At 35.1% G+C, this 20605-nt stretch overlaps 1 protein-coding gene across 1 annotated transcript in view; it reads left to right on the top strand.

The window, feature by feature from the left end:
• Positions 1-6932: 6932 nt before the first annotated feature.
• The window catches only part of LOC131052132 (uncharacterized), a 76732-nt gene continuing 63059 nt past the window's right edge, over positions 6933-20605 (top strand). Inside the window, exon 1 of the mRNA XM_057986734.2 lies at positions 6933-7322. Coding sequence (XP_057842717.1) covers positions 7067-7322 — 256 coding nt within the window. The 5' untranslated portion in view covers positions 6933-7066. The remainder of the gene's footprint in view (positions 7323-20605) is intronic.

Raw genomic sequence — 20605 nt, 5'->3', positions numbered from 1 at the left:
CTATATCAAGTTGACAAGCCATATCATCTATTAAAGTGAAGGGTTCAACTACACCTCATGAAAATGTGATGATTTTTTTGAGATGAGTGATGATGGGATTGGGATTGGTGATCTTGTTTACCAACTTCCTTGCAAAATGAATCATCTTGCCTAGTAGTTAATAGACTAAAGATAACCTAATTGTTATGGGTCTAAAACCTAAGAAGAAAAGCTATGGATATTGAAATTTCTTCATTACAATTATTAGTGAATAGACTTTCCTTAAGAGCTTTCAAGACCTTTGAAATTATCAAACATTATTAAAAATATTAAAACACAAAAAAATCGAATAAGTGTTACACAAATTTTATAATAAAAACTCATCACATCAATTGAAAGAAATGTATGCCATTTTTCAAAATAGATTTTTTTTTTTAACAAAATCCATCCACATTACAATTAAAAAATAAACTTGTACAACACTTTAAGCTTCATGTTTTTCTTACTAATATAACATATTAATTATAAAAAATAAGTTGAATTACAAGTTCATTATATTTGTTATTTAAAATTAATTTTTTAAAATATTTTGAAGCCATTTAAAAAAATATTTAAATATAATCTATTTAAAAATATTGATATAAATTGATTAAAAATAAAGGTGCGATTACAAGTAATAGTATTTTAAGGCAAACCAAAGAAAAATAAAATATTGAATATTTATTATTTTATAATTTTGTTCTTTATATTTAAGATTTATTCAAATTGTAAGTGATAATGGTAAATATTTTATTAAATAAAAAATATTATTTATAAAATAATGTTTAAAAATCAATAAACCTTTGATGAAGTTGAATGGTTCTAATTGAATTCATATCTTCTACAATACTAAATACTAAATATATAAATAAACTAGTGGTTGCACGGTTTATTTTCGTGCAATGAGAAGCCGATAAGCGGTCAAGTATCCAAGACTAAGGGCATGGGAAGTGATTTCGTAACATACAATGAAAAGCTTTTGAACTTTACAAAAACAAAATATACAACAACAATTAGCATTAACAAAACGTTTTTCAAAAATGAACACAAATATCAATTGTCAATTGCAATTATTGTATATTTATTGACAAAATAACATTGATAAAAAAATGTAGAACACTAAAAAAGTATCATTGACAATTAGATGGTTTTTGAATAGGTATGCACTACAGTTGCACAACTCACAGTTAGATTTGTTAGTCTTCAAAATGCATATGCTGTTGAAAATGGATGAACAGTATGATCTGCAAAGAGATTTGTTAAATTGACATAATATCATTTAACAATGCAAAAGCGGGATGTCTATATCAAAGCGTGCAATGTCTATTTGGAATGCACAAGCCAAGCAATTATGAGAATTCCAAAGAATTACCCATTGCAAATGGACAAATTTTGCAATCTATTTGTTTGAAAAATGGTTTGGGTTATAAGCATCTCAATTTGTTTGAAAAATGGTGTTGGTTAAACTTTTTTTAAAGAAATCTTGGTTGTCGTTTGATTGTGAGAATGATGACTTTCAATGAGTGTGAGGCCAACACATTTTATAGAACCCAACAAATACAATTTGCTTCCATATTTTGGAAATTGTGATTCAGAATGCCAATGAATAGTTGGGTTTGGTAACATTGGAATCCTTTCGCCGAATTGTTGATCTGTTATCTAAATCTCAATGAATAGTTTCATCAACGTAAATTTTACTCCTTATCTACCAAATTGGGTGTCAACTGAAAAGCTTTGTTATGCTTCAGCCAATCACTCAATATAATGCTAAAGTCTGAAAATGTAAAAGGAGCCCATAGCGTGATAACTTGTGAAGGAAACATAAGTTGTTGTTCAGGTTAGAAGAAATTAGTGACAAATGTGTGGAAAGGCAAAAAAGAAAATATAGTTTGAAATAGAAACATACCAAAGAAATATAGCTACGCAGCAGGGAAAGTTGATCTCCAATGTGGATGGGAGAAATATAGAAAGTCATGACGGAGGTAAAATAAAAACAGTGCTGGTAAAAATATTAGTGAAAGAGAGAAGCATACTAGACAATCCTTAATTAATAAGGGTTTGGCACCCCCTTAAAATAAGGGGATTTCCATCATTACATGTTATCTACAAGTGATCTCTAAGAGCACTATTGGTGATACTTGATAAATCCTAAACATACACAACAACATTTAGTAAAGCCTTAAAAAGCACAATTTTGCATGATGATAGAGATTGTAAGGTTGTGCAACTACAATATAATTATCATGGGTCTTTGTGTCAGGAAATAATCACAATTGGTTCTCAAATTGAAACACAAAATGTCCACACAAGGTTTTCTATGAGATAGGGTTATATTTGCATCTTTGTTGCATAGTTCATGTGACAAGAATAGACTAAGCAACATGAATAATTCTATGTAAAAAAAAACATAAATCTTTCTTCCAAGGAATTTCTTGTATACAATAACAAATAAAAATAAAAAACTAAATAACGAAGCTATTGATGTCGGTACTTTGGGTAGGGAGATTAATTCTGGGATCATCAAGCTCATCCCTAAAGAAGGTGATAAAGCTCTTTTAAAAAATTGGAGACCTATAACTCTTTTAAATGTTTCTTACAAGATTCTTGCCAAAATCATGTCTCGAAGGTTGGAAACTGTTCTTCCTAAATTTGTTTGCCCTACCCAAACTGGTTTTGTTAAAGGAAGATATATTCTTGAGAACTTGATTACTAGTTGGGAAGCCCTCAATTGGGCTAAGCATACTAATCAGAATGTTGCTATGTTTTTACTGGACTTTGAAAAAGCTTATGATAGAATTGAATGGGGCTTTATTAGTATGATGCTTGATGCTTTTGGCTTCCCTTCCTTCTTCTGTGACATTGTTAAAATGCTTCTTAGAGATGCTCATGCCCAAATTGATATTAATGGTTCTTTATCAGCCCCTTTTCCGTTAGGTAGATCTATTAGACAAGGTTGTTCGCTTGCCCCTGCCCTTTTTGTTATTGCTTCTGAAGCTCTGTTCTATATTCTTAGGGATAACACCTTATCCCCTGCTGTCAAAGGCATCACTCTTCCTGATAACAAGGAGCTTATTAATTGCCAGTTTGTTGATGATACTTCTCTCTTTCATGAGGTTTCTGAAGATAACTTTGTTGCTATGACTCATAAACTCAATTTTTTCTGTAAGATTTCTGGAGCTAAGTTATCCTAGTCCAAGTCTATTTGTCTTGGATGGAATAACCATCCTCTTGATTGGTTCAGTAAGTTTGAATTTCAGTGGGGTGGTCCCCCAAATATTGTTAGATACTTGGGTATTCCCCTTTCTATCGATCTTTCTTTAAAAGATATGTGGAGTTGGGTTAAAGATAAGATTCATAATAAGTTGAATAAGTGGCATACCAGGTCTCTGTCTTTTGCAGGTAGAGTGCAAGTTTGTCAAAAGATTCTCTCTTCTTACAATATTTACTATGCTTCGGCTTGGATGTTTAATGATTACCAAGTTATGGAAATTCAAAAGGCTATCAGGAAGTATCTCTGGTCGGATGGGAAAGGAAATAACAAGGCTCACTCTGTTAAATGGAGTTGGTGTCATGTGGATAAACTCTTTGGGGGCTTGGGGCTTAAAGACCTAAGACTGAGTGGTCTTGCTTTGGCCTCCAAATGAATCTTTCATGCCTTGGAGGGGGATGACCCTTGGAGAGTTCTTATTCATAACAATATTGAAAGGGGTTATCCTAAGAACGCTAAATTTTGGAAAAATCTCCCTCTTACTGATCTTATTTGTAGTGAATTCCCTATCATTGTTCAAGGCTCGCCTGTGTTCAAGTCTATCTGGAAAGCCTGGAACCATGTTAGGCAATTCATTAAGAATAAGGATTTTTTGATGAAAAGACCCTCCATGGTGAGAGGTCCATTTGGTGGAACCTTAAGCTTGGCAATAAGCCCCTTGCCCTTACCCAAGGCTGTTCTGCCAAATGCTGGGCTAACCTTGGGATCAAGCAGCTTATTGATATTTTTGAAAATGACAGGCTTATTCATTGGGATGAGCTTAAAAGTAAATTTAATCTCTCAGATTCTCATAAGAGAACGTATAATATGATTGTCAGGGCCAGCAGGAGTATTCCTAATGTTTGCCATGTTGATTCTAATAGTTATTAGAAAATCAAATGGCCTGGTGGTATTATCATTTCCGGGCTTAAATCTAAAAACATTTACTCCATCATTAACAACAATAATGACATTATCAAGCACATTAATGATACTTGGTATGTTAATTTGGATGTTCATTCTTGGAATAAGATTTTTGACAATCTCTGGAAAAGTTCTATAGATCCTAAAATCAAATTCTTTAAATGGTTACTTATTCTTAATAAACTTCCTATTAGGAATTACTTCTCTGAGACTAACATGTGCAACATTTGCAGAACCCTGGAAATGGGAAGACATATATCTTTGAGTGCTCTTTTGCTAAAGAGGTTTGGTTGATGTTTGGTATTTCTATCCCTGCTTCCTTCAATATTCTTGAAGTTATTACTGGCTTTATTTTTAATATTAAAAAAGATGTTAATATGTTCTGGGATATTCTCTCAGCTAACATTTTGTGGCAAATTTGGAAGTGTAGAAATGAAGAAAGATTTCAAAATGTCCCCAGATTGCTTATTGAGTCTTTTCGAAGTCTCACTTATTTCAAATTTTTTTCGCAGATTCAAATTACTATGACGGTTAACAAAGCTAAGTTCAAAAGGTTGCTTAGGGATGGACATGCTACGTTCTTTACTAACGAAGTTAAGAATGGATACTTCTAGAGGCTGCACCTGGATAATATCCGCAATTTCAACCTTACTTTTGATCGCATCTGCAAGGAAATTAAAAGAAACCCTCAGTGTACTACTGGAGAGATGTTATACATGCGGAAGCAAATCCAAGATCAAAAGAACTTGGTTTGGATGGAAGGTGCTTTGGGGTGGACTGCGTGGGTGGACTCTTTTGAAGATGTGCTGCATTAGATGTTGTTTTCTGCTCTAGTCCAGTTTTTGTATCAGTCTGGTTGTGCATAGCATTCGTCTTTTTTGTTGTGTGAGGCTTGTCCTCTGATACTTTGATTCTCGGTGGTATTTGTTGACTTTGTGATCTCCTTATTCTTAATTAAAAAAACAAAAAAAACAAAATAACTAATTCAACATTACCAAAATTTACAAAAGAAAATAAAAACAAATGCACAAAGAAAACGGTATAATGAATTTGTTAAGATAAGTTAAATAGCACCTGTAGGAGACATGGAGAGGTTAACAAATTGAGAATTATTGATGTGGGTGTGGAAGATTTGGGTGAAACTCTAACGAGCAATTGCCTTTAAATGATTTCATACTTTTTACATTTAAGAAAGACATGGAGATTCTATGCAGGATTAACGAACAAGTTAGATACTTGTATTCTTTGTTGTTGTGCATCTATTTTTGGTTGCAGGGTTTAGGTGAAAATATAATTACCTAAAACCTGTCATATATTTTGATGTCATATATTTCATTTATATTATATTTTTTTTTGTTTTTAATATATATATTTTATTTATTTTATAAAATGAATAAACATAAATATTAAATATTGAGATATAATATATCTTTATATAATGTAATATAATATAAAATTGAATATTTAATATAATTTTTTATATTATAAATTTTAAATTATATTATATAATTCATAAATAACTACATATTCTGCATTTAATTATGTATTATAATTTAAATTATATTTTTTCTATACTTTATAGTATAATTAACTTTGTACACATATAATTCAAAATTCAAAAGTGCATAAAGTTTATTATAATATAACCTTTTATATACTTTAAAGTTTATTCACTTTTGAATTATAATAAACTTTGTTTCACCTTAAAGTGAAAGCTTATTCATTTATTAAATTTATTCACTTTTAAATTATAATAAATTTTATTCACTTATAAGTGAAAATTTATAAGTGTATAAAATTTATCTACTTTTGAATAAACTTTATAAGTGAATAGTTTTTCACTTTGGAATTATAATATTAAGTATATAAAAGCTATATTATAATAAACTTTATACACTTAAGTGTATAAATTAAAAGTGCATAAAGTTTAATAGATTTTATAAAGTTTTATAACTTTATATATTAAATATGAAACTTTAAATTATAATATTTAAATTATATTATGATGTTAAACTTTAAAGTATATTAAAATTTAATATAGTTTATTAAATTTTATATTTTAAATTAACATCATGTTTAATATTTTATATTTAATTCTATTTTTTAAATTAAAATTAAATATATATTTAATATTAAAATAAATGACAATAAAATGACAACCAAAATGTTAATAATTTAAATTTAAATATAAATATTGTACATTTATATAAAACTATATTAAAAATTAAAAAATTAAAAATAAAATTATTAAACTAATTTTTGAAAAATTTATTAAGTAAAATATAAATAAAATATATAAAATTTAAGATATATTAAAAAAATAAAAAATTACAATATAAATAAAATACATTAAATAATAAAAATAAGTATAAATACAGTTAAAAAAATATATATTTAAAAAATAATATAGAAAAAATATATTAAAATTTTTAAAAAATATAATTAAAAATTTATTAAATGCGGCGAAAGATAGAGGGGTGGGGTGTGGGCCCAAACCGGGCTGCATAAGCCCACTGACACGAAGGATTTGACAGCAATGGGTTTCCTCTGCCTCTGCCGTACACCAACACAATACAAGTTGCTCACCAAAGAAAATGGTAACCAAAAAATGTGACGGACAGGAATTTACCGAGATACTGATATTTTTCCCGGTAAAAAAACCCCATACAAAGAGCCTATCGGCTCAATAATAATAATAATAATAATCCTGTTAAAATAGAAATAAAGTAATACAAGCAGTACGTTTACGTTGCCGAAATGGTTAAATAAATTCCATACCAAACACATACCCCTGTAGTCCACACGACTATTTTACCGAACTCAAAACACCTTTAAAAACTCTGTTCGTGATTATGTTGTGTATACATCACAACAGAAATGAAGAGGGGCACAGGCTATCAGAGCAGATGGCCTTCAGTTGTCTCCTATTTCTTCAAATTCACTCTATTGTTATGGCTTCTATTTGTAATATTAGCCATCACAAGAGGAGCAAGAACAGACCTGTGGCCAATTATCGCGGGATGCTTGTTTTATGAAGCAGCAAATTGCATAGTCAAATTTTGTGTATCAAAGGATCCTCTCTTCATCAACACAGCAGTTTCTCTCTTGCATTCCTGCATTACTTCTGCTTCAGGTACCTTTGTAATTATGAAGTTCTTAGCAATTGCTCCAGGTCATGTTCTTTACTGCTATTTTGTCCTTTTTTGGAATATGGGTGTTGTTCAGATTCTTCAATAAATATGTTAGTGTTTCATGTCATATTGATTTGGGTAATTTTTTTTTTCTCTATGTTTGGAAAGAAAAATGTTAAGCTTCTGTAATAGAGTTGAGCATATTTATTCTGAATAGATTTTGGAAAACAAAGCTGCAGTAGAGGCAAAATGCAGCATATACCTTTAGCTTCTTGAACTATTATGGAATCATATAACCTCTCAAACTGTTTGTCAAAATTCAACTGGAAATTTTGCTTTCATCTTGCAGTCACTAGGGAGTTAATACTATAGCCTCATTTCTTGGCGAGCACATTAATTGCAACAGCTTTTTTTACCCTTATTCATATACTTTGGCATCCTATTTAATAACGTCTCATTTTCTGCTCTGACCTGATATTCTACATCTACTGGTGACAATGTCTCGCAGCTTCAAGCTCAATATAATAGAAACATCATCCATACATTAAACAGTGAAATGCCCAATGCATCGTTAGTTTTAATAAGCAGAGAAAACATACTAAATGAAACTAAAGCAGATATAAACACATAACAATTCATAACAGGAGTTTAACGTGGTTCACCACTAAGTGGCTACGTCCACCAGAAACGCAGGGAAACTTATTCATTAAACAATATCCATTACACAGTACATTTTGTATGGACTGCACACAGCCATTTATATAAACATATCAGATATGAAATGAGGAGTCTGGAGAAGTGGAATGGTCATGTGACCGTTGGGCTTCATATTCCCAACAATCTCCCCCGTGAAGGCCAACTAGCACAGCCATGCACTGGCATCCCTGCTTTCATTTTCGAAATTCACATTACAACCAGCCTGCTAGATTTTAGCTTCGCGATCTTCTGCTCACATACACTTCGGATTAATTTTTTCTCCAAAGCACATCAGACTGAATGACATTACAATTAACTCCCAATATATCCAAAACATTGAAAAAATCATTAACTGGTTCTAAAATGAACCCTTCATCCTGAAATGAATCCTTCAGATCATCAGTACTCCCTCGTGATAGAAAAATGGAAGACATGTCATCTTTCTCAAATACCATGAGTGATGAGGCCAGCGCAATAATACCAACAAAAAATTCTAGTTTTAGAACAATCATAGTATTCCTGCCAAAATCGATTATATCTTCCCCTGCCGTTAGGTGTGCCAGGGCCCAGAAGTATGATTTGCTATCAGAATTCTCATACCTACCATAGGAATTATTAATATAGGGCAATATGCCTTTGTTGGCAATTGTCACAAAAACCAACAACTTACACAACTCTTTATCATTTCTATTAGCCAACTGGAGAACCTCGGCGACGAGATACTCTGAAATGGAAACCATATAGATAGGAGCCCCAGTGCCTACGCACTCTTCATATTTCCCTGTCTTGAGAAAGCGAGTAATTCGACCTACCTCTTCGTCAACCTCATGGTCTTGATGGCAGGTATATAGCTGCCACTGCCAATCTGAGAGAGAAACCTCCTTTTGTAATTGATAAGCATTCTACCTAGAAGTGGGTGGCGGTGGAATTTGAACAACAGGACAAAATTAACACCTGTCTGTTTGTGGGCAAAGAAACGTCTGTTATTATCAGACCACAGATTGTCCTCCTCCAGTCTCACGATTTCTGTCACAGCACTGGCATATAGTAACGCCTTCACGAAATCATTGCAAGCATAAACACAGCCCACACTTGGATCTTTATCGTTACTAACCTCTGTCATACTCACACCGTTATTCTTCTCCAAATGAACCATCTTAGATGGTGATCTTTCATCTAAATTCTTTTTTATAGCGTCCATTACCGTAGTCTTCTTGTTATCCACGTTTTCCCCAAGCACCATTATGAAGGAACTATTGAAACGCCTAGTTGAAAATTCCTGCTCACTCTGCAAAGAAGTGAAATCAAGCTTATTTACTGTGATTTCCTTCCCGTAATGTCCAGGTTGACCTTTGTAAATGGCTCTAAAACCGCCTTGCCCGAGCGTCTGCACATCATCAAATGATTGGCTTGCAGCCTTGAGGGGGCGGTAAGTGAACTTCCGCAGATGAACCAAAGTCGCTTCTTTCTCCACCGGACTGGAATCTCAAGTCCGAATTCCCTTCACTCTCCTGAGAAGGAGCACCACATCTAGTTGTACCACAAGTACACTCTCCTCAAAAGCCTGTAATATTGTGATCAAATTATCTTCATCCTTACATGCCCTCACATGCTCCAGCTCTCCCTCAACCTTAGGGAAAGTCTCCCTTAAATACTGCTCGTGTTCTTTTGTCACGATGCCCTTGGTGGTGTTGAAAACCCCAAGTAGCTTGTCGCCCAAAGAACTATGTAGGTCAATGAGGGCGTCAAAGTCGTGACTATTACTGCCAGGCCTGAAGAAGGCTCGCATCGTCGATTTCAGCAGATGTTGTGAAAGCATCGAAGAAGTAACCTCAAAAAGACGTGAGGTTGCCAAGTTGTCGAACCTAGAAATGTCGATACGCTCTATTCTCGTCGCATCAAACCAAGAATCCTCCTTGGCATCGATTAATGAAGACTGGGAGCAATTGTGGGAAGCAACCTAGTCCCCTTTACTGTGAGCACAGAGGGAACCAACAACAATGAAGGCCTTGAATTGCGTTCTATGCCATGCCCTTGTTTGCCTTTGCTCTTCAGTTTCTACTGCTGCCATGGCCACTTCTGGAGAAGGGGGAATCTCCATCTCGGCATTACTCTGAACCTTTGATTCAAGTTGCTCCTTCACACAGCTCTTCTCAACTTCGGGCTGCTCATTATCCGCGGTGACACTATCATCCACATCCATCCAATTAGGGTGGTGAACCTTATCTTCCTTCTCTCCTTGTGACGCCTGAAATCGTTTGGAGCGATACCCATTATCCTGAGCTCCTGTTAATGGACGCTTCTGTTTCAAACTAGAAAACTGCCTTTTATCTTGCACTTCTTCATCCAGGTCCATAGGCTCATAGGCTTCAATAAAATTATCTGTGCAAAGGTTGTCATCATCATATGAGTGCCTCTTTATTTTTACCAAGGCCATGCCATCTACAGAGCTCTCCGAAGCCACCATTTCTTCCAAGCTTCCTTGCCCTGCTACTTCACTCCAATCTGCACCCTCCTCATCCTGGGAGTCAACAGCAGATTCAGCTTGGGTCTCCAATGGCACACACCCTTCCTCCCGCAATCTCTTGAGTTCATCCTCTTCAACAACAACCTCTTTTCCAACATCTTTCTGCCAAGAAATTCCAACCGATGCATCATGGGGTTCAACCTTCACCGCACAAATGCCAACAACTTCCCGACCATTAACAGTTTGGCCAATAAGTGCCAAGGTTGGCTCTAGGGGAGAGCAGATAAGAATCCCAACATCCTTTCCTTTCGCTGGATTCTCCTCTTCAACTGAGTCCCCCTTTTTCTTCCAGCCATCCCACCAATGTACGCGGCGCTTGAAGCATAGTTTTACATGGAACGTAAAACTGCCATAGAAGTTATAAGTTTTACCTTCTCCTTCTTCCTCTATCTCTACTCAAGTCAACATGGCTCTGATACCAATTGTTAGTTTTAATAAGCAGAGAAAACATACTAAATGAAACTAAAGCAGATATAAACACATAACAATTCATAACAGGAGTTTAACGTGGTTCACCACTAAGTGGCTACGTCCACCAGAAACGCAGGGAAACTTATTCATTAAACAATATCCATTACACAGTACATTTTGTATGGACTGCACACAGCCATTTATATAAACATATCAGATATGAAATGAGGAGTCTGGAGAAGTGGAATGGTCATGTGACCGTTGGGCTTCATATTCCCAACATGCATCTCAATTATCAACTGCCCCTATTGGTCTTTTTTGGCTACATTGAGCCTATACATGATATTTTGACCGTGGAGCATATATGAAAAAATGAGTTGCCAAAATATCCAAAGAGCCTATCAAGTTTCAACTCCAAAAATTATTATAATTAGACACAATACCATGTCTTCTCGAGCAGCAATATTATTGAAGTCACGGTTTTAGTTCTTTGCATGTTCATCTTTTATTGGAATACTGGAGCTGGACAAGTTTCTTCCCAGAGCTTAAGCATTTTGAGATGTTGCATCTCCCTGTCTGCAAACAATTTGAGTTCTGTTCTAAGATATAGTCTCCTAGTGAAAGCAGATACAATCTCCTAGTGAAAGCAATCGATTGACTTTTGATGCCGAAATTGCTTCTTCTTCACGTGTCTTGTGAATTGCAAGTTATATTGTAAATTATTCCCTGAAAACTGTTAACAGTCGTTTTGGCTTTGGTTCACGTGAACAATGATTGGCACTTATTTGTAGACCCCAGGCGCCTCCATCTAAGGTGGAAATAGCTCAAAACCCTAAGCGCCTCACTTCCATAATTCTCATGCCCCTTCCACAGGCACAAACCATAATAAGGTACGGCTCAGAATTTCTATCTTGCCCCTTTGTTGAACTGTATGGCCTACAAATATGGAAGAGTGCTATCCAATATAACATATAAAGGAAATAAAAACTCAGAAATTATACCCAGAAAAGCAGCCAACAGAGAGGTATGGCCTGTACTAGGAATGGTACGGCCCAACAACAAACAACTCTTTCAATCACCCTTCAAACACAACAAAATATCCAACAAATCTCTTCACAATAGCAACAAACTATTAAGAGTTTCAAAACACATCGAAAAACGTCCATGATTGCAACAAAAAACTTGAACTCTTCTTTGTAGCACAATGGTGAACTTTGTATGAAATCACTCTAACCAGCTAGGGGGTTTTCATCCCCGAAACAAGCAATTTCGAGAGGGTTTTCATCCTCAAAAAATCACGGAAGAACTCAGTTTCTCTCCCTCAGCAAAGCAAATAAGATTTCAAGTCTAACCTCTCAATTGAGCCCTCAACCTCCTTCATAACTTTTATGGAGGGAAAAAAATAATGTTAAAATAATATTTCCTTTTTCCTCCACAAAGACCATTTTGAAAAATAATAATAATTTATCATGTGTAAAAGGCCCCCTTTTCCTAGACATCCAAATTGATGCACAACTTAAAACCTTAGTTATTACACTAAGTTGTCTTTTAATATTTCAACATTAGACAACTTAAGTGAATAATTAATTAATAACTCAATAATTTACTTGAGAGTTGTGGAAAGCACCAAAATGATGTAATTATGTAATTTTGAACACACCAAAGTGATCCTGAGGTCATAGGACGATGATTTGAAGCAATCAAGTAATCAACAAAAAATAAGCATGCTCCTCCAAGAAGTTTGGAGAGCTTCCAAAAGGTTGGAAATCAATTCTGTAAGTGTCAAGAGGATCCAGACCACCAACTGAGCTCATTGCAATGAAAAACAACCCTGCTAAACTGAAACTATGCTCTCCAAGAGCTTTGGAGTTCTCCCTTACTCATCAAGTAGCTTATAGGAAAACTTAGACATTGGGCTAATTGTTTATAAGCCGATTGGGGGACATTACAATCCTCCCTCTCCAAAATTGCTTGTGACTCTAGGATCCCAAACCAATCTAGGAGGTTTGTAAGTCTTTTTCTTTGATGTACTATGCTGTAACACATCTAACATAAAAATATTCTTTACTCTTCTTCCTAAAAGAACAACAATCTTTTGCAAGAGTTCAACAAGCTCCTTGAAAATTTTCTTTTCTTTACCTTATTTCCACTGCACCATTCTGTTAATGTCTATAAAGTTAATGCTAACTTTCTTAGTTTTAATTTCGTGAACTCTGTCATGATAGTCATAACTGTGTGGTGGTTTGTTGTCCATGCAATCTGAAAATAAGAAATGACAACTGTTTGGTACTTAAATTCCCACCCAATACAAAACTTCGTTAGTTGAAATATCCATCCTCTTCAGCTGAAACCATAAACTAACCTTTTCCAATGACCGAGTGGTCTGAAAATGCATGATCTTGCAGCTGTTCAAGTCTGAAATCAGCAACTTATAATCTGATTTTCTCAAAATCAGCATCCTGAAAAAGGAATAACTGCTGCAAAATTGAAATCTTTTAGCAAGAATAAGCAATCTAAACATTCTACCAATTGAAAATACCTCCTCAAAAATAACCAATTGAGTAATGCTTCAATTCTTGATTAAAATTTCTCTCCAATCCACTTGTAAGTATGCAAATGGAATTATATGATGGCTTATTGAAAAGAAAACAGCAACATTATTTTTGAAATTTTGATCCATAATTCTCCATAGTACATTTCTTCCATCATCATCAACCTCTAACAATCCTTGTTGATGATCTCTTCCATACGCACTCACCAATGAAGTAGCTTTATCAAGCCTATGTTGGGCTACTTTAATACTCATGTGATTTTCACCTAGGGATATCGTTATGGTGCCTAAGACATCTTTAAAAGGAAAAATGCTTTTATGCCTTAAGCTGTAATCATAACGATAATCAAATTGCTCACCAAAATTGTTGATCTCAAATCTTCGTTATACTAAAAACCATCTCCACTATTGGAAACAGCATCTATCTCATGCCTGAAAGCTTCATCTGGATCCCAAATCCCATTTTAGTCACTTGCTATGTTATTGTAATTAGGAAGTGTTTCAGTTTCATCACAAAAAGAGGATTATCAAAGGGCACTTCTGCATCCATTTCAAAGAGGGGATTATCAAAAGTTAGGAAGTTATTTCCATCCTCTTGTCTTGACTCTGTTCCTTGCCCACGATGTAACATTATCTCAATTCTATTGGATGTGACAACATGAGATCCTTCATTAGACATTCCTCTCAACACTTTCTTCCTTGCATCAACTTGGGACCTCAGCTCCATTGTTTACAAATTCAAAGTGATCTCCTCTAAAGAATGGAAACATTGGATGCCAAGAACAACATTGGTGTCTTTCACCACATAGAAATCATCATTGACCTCATAGTTTCCCAAGAGTAGACTCAATCATGGAATCCTCCTTGAGCATGAAATAGTGAATTTGTTAGCAACCTTGACTTTCAATCCTTCAAAATCTTCAGTCTTGAGGCCTCTTCGTGCTACAACTCTGCCAATGAAGTTGTAGCGTCGCAAATTGTACACCCTTAATTGGGTAGTACAATTCCATGCTTAGGTTAGCACCCGCCTTAGTGTGTTGCATTTTCCTTTTAAAATCCCTTTAAGCATTTAATTAATTAATTAAATTAAATCTAAGTCCTCTTTTATCGCTCTAGACATCATAAAATTGGGCCCTTAATCCTAAGTGTGCCCCTTTTTATTTTATTCTTTCTATTAATTAATTCATCAAAAGCCCTAATTATGTCCTATTTCGACCTTCAAGGCCCGATTTTGCATATCGAAAAACCTTGAATCGTCACCTCCACTTGGAATTGACTTTATAATCACGATACCTTGCATCCCTAAAAAATTGGAAAAAGTTGGTCAGACTGATGTGATTCACGTCGATCCCTGCTTTTTCTCCCCGAATATCGGGATCATGTTTTGCTAGTATTATAATGTTTAAACTCGACTTGGTGTGAAATTATATCATTTCTAGGTCGGCCTATGATCAAAAACAAAGTTAAGGTTTCATTCATATAGCCTTTCCTTTCCTCATTTGAAGGATCCATCTACAAGCAATTGAAGGAGCCTCTTATGAAGTGAAAGTACAGGTTATGCGGAGTCTTCAATCAACAAATCAAGCATATTTTCAAGTCTTCATCAACCTTTTTCATCATCAATTGAAGCTTTGGGGATGTTGAAGAATAATAGGAGATCATCGACTGTTGATTGGCTTGTACCTCTCCCTTAGGGTTTGGTATGGTTTCATGTTATTTTCATGTCTCTATGTGAGTTTCACAACACTTGTTATTGGATTTACATTCATGCTTTAGATCCATTATTGCATTTGTGATTTGAAGCATTTACATTTACATTTACATTCATTTAGGGTTTACTCTCCAAGCGTAGGGTAGATCTTTAGATTTACATTTAGGATCTTGCATACACACAAGGTTCTAGCACACACATTTCAACTTTATATTAGCTATTTGTGGAGGTGGAAATCACCAAAACAAGGGGTTTGACTAAGGCAAAACCCTATATAGCCACCCAAACACCATTTTTCAAGTTGTAGGTGTAGGTATAGAAATCCGATGGATGCACGATCTTCGGAACTGACATAACACACAGGTGCAGACTCATGGCCAAAGGTAGGTCTTAGTTTTATGGGACTAGGGCATGACGCCCTGGTCCAAGACCAAGGCGTGGCACCTTGGTCCTCTAGGGTTTTCTGCTTCTTGTGGTAATTCTGCAGTGCAAGGTCTCAGATCCCAGAATCCAGAAGTTCAGCTTTGCACAGTATCAGGGACCAAGGCGCCCAACGCCCTGGTCCTGCTCAGTCAGGCCCAAATTTTGGTGACAGTTACACATCTAAATTCAATTTCCCGCTCTATACTCCGTGTCTCAGTTTCAGATCTGCATTTTTCTGTATTTCAGTTTATATCTGCACTTTTGCTTATCTCCCTACCCTAGTTGATCATTTCATTACATTTGCACCTCTCCTCTTCATAGCAGCAAAGGAATAGAAACCCTAAAGATGTTTCTTGACTCTCTCTCTTGCAAGAAGTTGTCAAAGTGAATCATCTCCTTAGGCTCTTTTGTATTCCAATGTGTGCATGAGGGTGGGATTAGGTCTTAGTTTACTTGATTCCATTTTCATCTTACACAGAAGTTGTGTTGCTTCTATAACAATGAGAGAAACAATTCGTTGCCTACATAACACTTTACAAACCCTAAAAGGATCAGTCTTCTGAAGGCTTGAGAGTTTGGCCAAAGCACCTTCACTTTCCCTTTCTTCTTTAGGTTCTTTTGGTGCTACTTCCTTGCTTTCCTCTGTATCAGCTTGCTGGCCCAAATTTTTTGATTCAGAATCTTTAGCTTAATATGCCTCCAATTGACGATTTTTTCCTTTCTCAAAACACTTATGGCCTAGGGCCCATGGCTCCTTGCATGTGAAGCATAACGTTTTCCACCTCAGCTCATTTCAAAGGTTGTCATCTTTTTCTGAAGGAGATGTTTGAAGTGATTTGCTACCATCATTTAGAGTGTCTGTAAATCAGCAATGTAAGCATCCACTGTGCCATGCTGTCTCAACTATGCTAGTTCTTTAAATTGCAATTCAAGATCCATTTTGTCAAATCTCTCAATGAACTTATTGGTAAATTCATCGTAGGTGGTTGTCTTTTTAATATTTCAACATTGGACAAGTTAAGTGAATTATTAATTAATAACTCAATAATTTACCCAAGTTGTGGAAAGCACCAAAATGATAATTATGTAATTCTGATAATACCAAAGTGATTTTGAGTTCATAGGACGGTGATTTGAAGCAATCAGGTGTCTGACCAAAAATATCATGCTCCTCCAAGAAGTTTGGAGAGCTCCCAAAAGGCAGGAAATCAATAATGAAAGTGCCAAGAGGATCCACACCTGCAATTGAGCTCATTGCAATGAAAAACAACCTTGCTAAATTGAATTTGTGCTCTCCAAGAAATTTGGAGTTCTCCTTTACTCATCAAGTAGCTTACAAGAAAACTTAGAAACTGGTCTCATTAATCACAAGTTCAGTTTTGCTTAAAAAGGGGACATTACATTCTTGGTCTCCCTTATAATGAATTATGCATTCTTCCACTAAACCTCATCTCCATATGGAATCATGGTAATTATGGAAGGTGTTTGATTCGTGAATGGGCCTCCTTGATCTACTTTAATTGTAATCAAGCACCACCTAGAATAAAGCTATTGTTGTGTTATTTATCAATTATCTATAATCAATCTTGTATGTACTGCTCTTATTTATAATTTCATGCATTTGGTAGTGTTACAATATAGCAGTAATCACAAACATTTTTGGCGCATTGTTGGTGAATCAATTTCAGGTAGCATATACCAAGTCCTAGTTTCACCTATAATGAACTCTTCATTCTTCCACTAAACCTCATCTGGAAATGTCTAATCGAGACACATCCTTTGCTTTTTGGCTATGAGTAGTGCATCCTTGCCAAGGTTTGATTCAGTTGAGCACATCCATTCCAAATGTTAAAATATTTGCATTTGAGAGGGTCACACATTTTTCGCACATTGTTAGTGATTGAGTTTGAGGCAGCATACACAAGCTCTTAATCTCTTGGTCTCCTATAATAAATTGAACCTCATCTCAATATGAATACCTATTCTAATCTAACTGATAACTGTTGCTCCCTCTAAATAGAATTATTGCAGCTAGGGAAGGTGTCTGATTTGTAAACAGTCCTCCTTGATATACTTTAATTGTAATCAAGAACTTCCTGTAATAAAGCAATTTCTATGTTATTCATCTATAGTCAATCTTGTACTTACTGCTTTTATTTATATATTTGTGCAATTGGTAGTGTTACGATTTAGAAGTAAACACACACATTCTTTGCACATTGTTAGTCAATGTATTTGAGGTAGCATATACCAATTCTGAGTTTCTCCTATAATGAATAGTGTATTCTTCCACCAAACTTCATCTCCATGTCTCTTATCAAGACATTTTCTTTTCTTTTTGGCTATGAGTTGTGCATCCTTGCTAAGACTTGATTTGGTTTAGCATTACCAATACAAATCTTAAGATATTTGCATTTCAGATGGTCACACATTTTTTTCACATTGTTAGTGATTGAATTTGAGGTAGCCTATACCAGTTCTTAGTTTCTCTTATATAAATTATGCATTCCTCCATTGAACCTCATCTTCGTATGAAAAGTGGTTGTGGTCTAATTAATCACTGTTGTGCCCTCTAAATAGACTCGTTGTAGTTAGGGAAGGTGTCTGATTTGTGAACTGTCCTCGATCTATGTAATGTCCCTCCTAATTTAGGCCCATTTTATTGTTTATCAAACTGCCTGAATTGTCTATATGTTTATTCCAATCCAGATCTGATCTTCCTTCTTTGATATTTGCAATGGAGTCTAATATGTTGCTTATAGCAACAAGATTGTTGTTTCTGATATGTACTTAAATACTTGCAACATATGCTAAAGGCCAGTCACTCTAAACAGAGTAGATTTGTAAATGATGAAATAACGAAGAGAAAAATAATCCACCATGATGCCGGTTGAAGTGATTTCAAATATCTTCTTATATGTTGCAACTGGAATGACAAGTCATGTCCATTCACCATCGCCTCCCTTCCTCATGCCAATCGCACCTCTTCAAGATGATTATGATTATCGATTAGACATCCTAATCACTGATTGTATGTAATTGAATGTCACTTTATATCTCATAATTAATCTTCTTAATAGTCGGTGCTTGCTAACAATTAAACACTTTCGTGTCTTCCCACAATCGATTATATCACTGACAATATTTACGTATCTGTTAATCACTGTCCTCTTACCCACATACAATTATTCTTCTTACTAATTGATTTCTATCACTGCCATGATACATTTCGTCCATTATACTCCCCTTAACTTAATCATATCGATATTTGTTATTGCTGCCTCGCAGCCATTGATCCCTTCATAGCTGATGACTAGTTGTAGAATTGGTATTCAGAATGCTGTCGACATGGTAAGGGACAAAATCTGATTATGTTCTTCGTATCGATATCTCCATGCTCCCTCGATTACTTCCATGGTTGTCTATTATAAGTTTATCTCAAATCGATCATTGTATGCTTGTTTCTATTAATAATAATAAGTTTAAATCTTTAATTTAAACTTATTTAATTGTTCTTCCCATTGCTATTGATTCATGCCTTAGCCGAGTATGATCATATTCATCCTGTGAAACATCGTTACCACTGATGTTCCAATCTTTGTTCGGGTACGGAACATTACAATCTACTTTAATTGTAATCAAGCAATAACTGAAGTTAAGCATTTGCTGTGTTATTCATCTATAATCAATCCGTATGTACTACTTTTACCTATATATTTGTGCAATTGGTATTGTTACAATATAGCAATAAACACACATTATGCAATTGGTAGTGTTACAATATAGCAATAAACACACATTATGCAATTCGTAGTGTTACAATATAGCAATAAACACACATTATGCAATTGGTAGTGTTACAATATAGCAATAAACACACATTCTTTGCACATTGTTAGTGAACAGATTTGAGCTAGCATATACCAATTCTTAGTCTCTCCTACAATGAATAATGCATTCTTCCTCTGAATCTCATCTAAATATCTCTCATCAATACATTTTATTTGCTCTTTTTCTCTGAGTTATGCATCCTTGCTAAGACTTGCTACACTTAAGCACTTCCAATACAAATCTTGAGATATTTGCATTTGATATTGTCACACTTGCACAATGCAGTGAATGAGCACTTCCAATACAAATCTTGAGATATTTGCATTTGATATTGTCACACTTGCACAATGCAGTGAATGAGTATGAGGTAGCATATATCAGTTCTTACTCTCTCCTATAATAAATTATACATTCTTCCACTAATCTTCATATCCTTATGTCTCATCAAGACATTTTCTTTGCTTTTTGGCTAAGTTACTGATTCGGGTACGGATTCGCGGATTCAACAAAAAAAAAAAAACTTCGGTACAGGTACGGGTACGTCCGTACATATATATATATTTTAATTATATATATATATGTATGCATATATTATATATATGTTCAAACATCAAAATTATATATATGTTTTGATGCATTTCATGCATCATAAGGGGCAAAATTAGGGTTTAGATGTTAAAAAATATTAAAAAAGGCATTTTTTAATTTTTTTTTTGTGTTTTTATGACCCGTGGGACCCATTTTTGGGAACCCACGGGCCTTGGTTCTCTTGGGTCCGCCCGGGTTCTCCTTGGGTTCCTCCTGGGTCCTGCCCAGGTGGCTGGGTTCTCTGTGGGTCCTTCGTGGCAGGACCCACAGAGGACCCAGCCACCTGGGCAGGACCTGGGAGGAACCCAGGGAGAACCCGGGGAGAACCAGGACCGGGCAAGAATCAGGACCCGGACCCAGCCCATTTTGCCAAGAATCGGTATCTTAGCTTTTTGGCTATGAGTTGTGCATCCTCGCTAAGACTTGAGACAATTTAGATCTTCCAGTACCAATCTTAATATATGTGCATTTGAGATTGTTACACATCCTCTGCATGTTGTAGGTGAGTTAATTTGAGGTATCTTATACCAGTTCATAGTCGCTCCTA

Source organism: Cryptomeria japonica, chromosome 4, assembly GCF_030272615.1.
Source record: "Cryptomeria japonica chromosome 4, Sugi_1.0, whole genome shotgun sequence".
In the NCBI taxonomy this organism is placed as follows: domain Eukaryota; kingdom Viridiplantae; phylum Streptophyta; class Pinopsida; order Cupressales; family Cupressaceae; genus Cryptomeria; species Cryptomeria japonica.
Note: the sequence above shows the minus strand (reverse complement) of the source record. Positions and strands in the feature narration are given on the sequence as shown.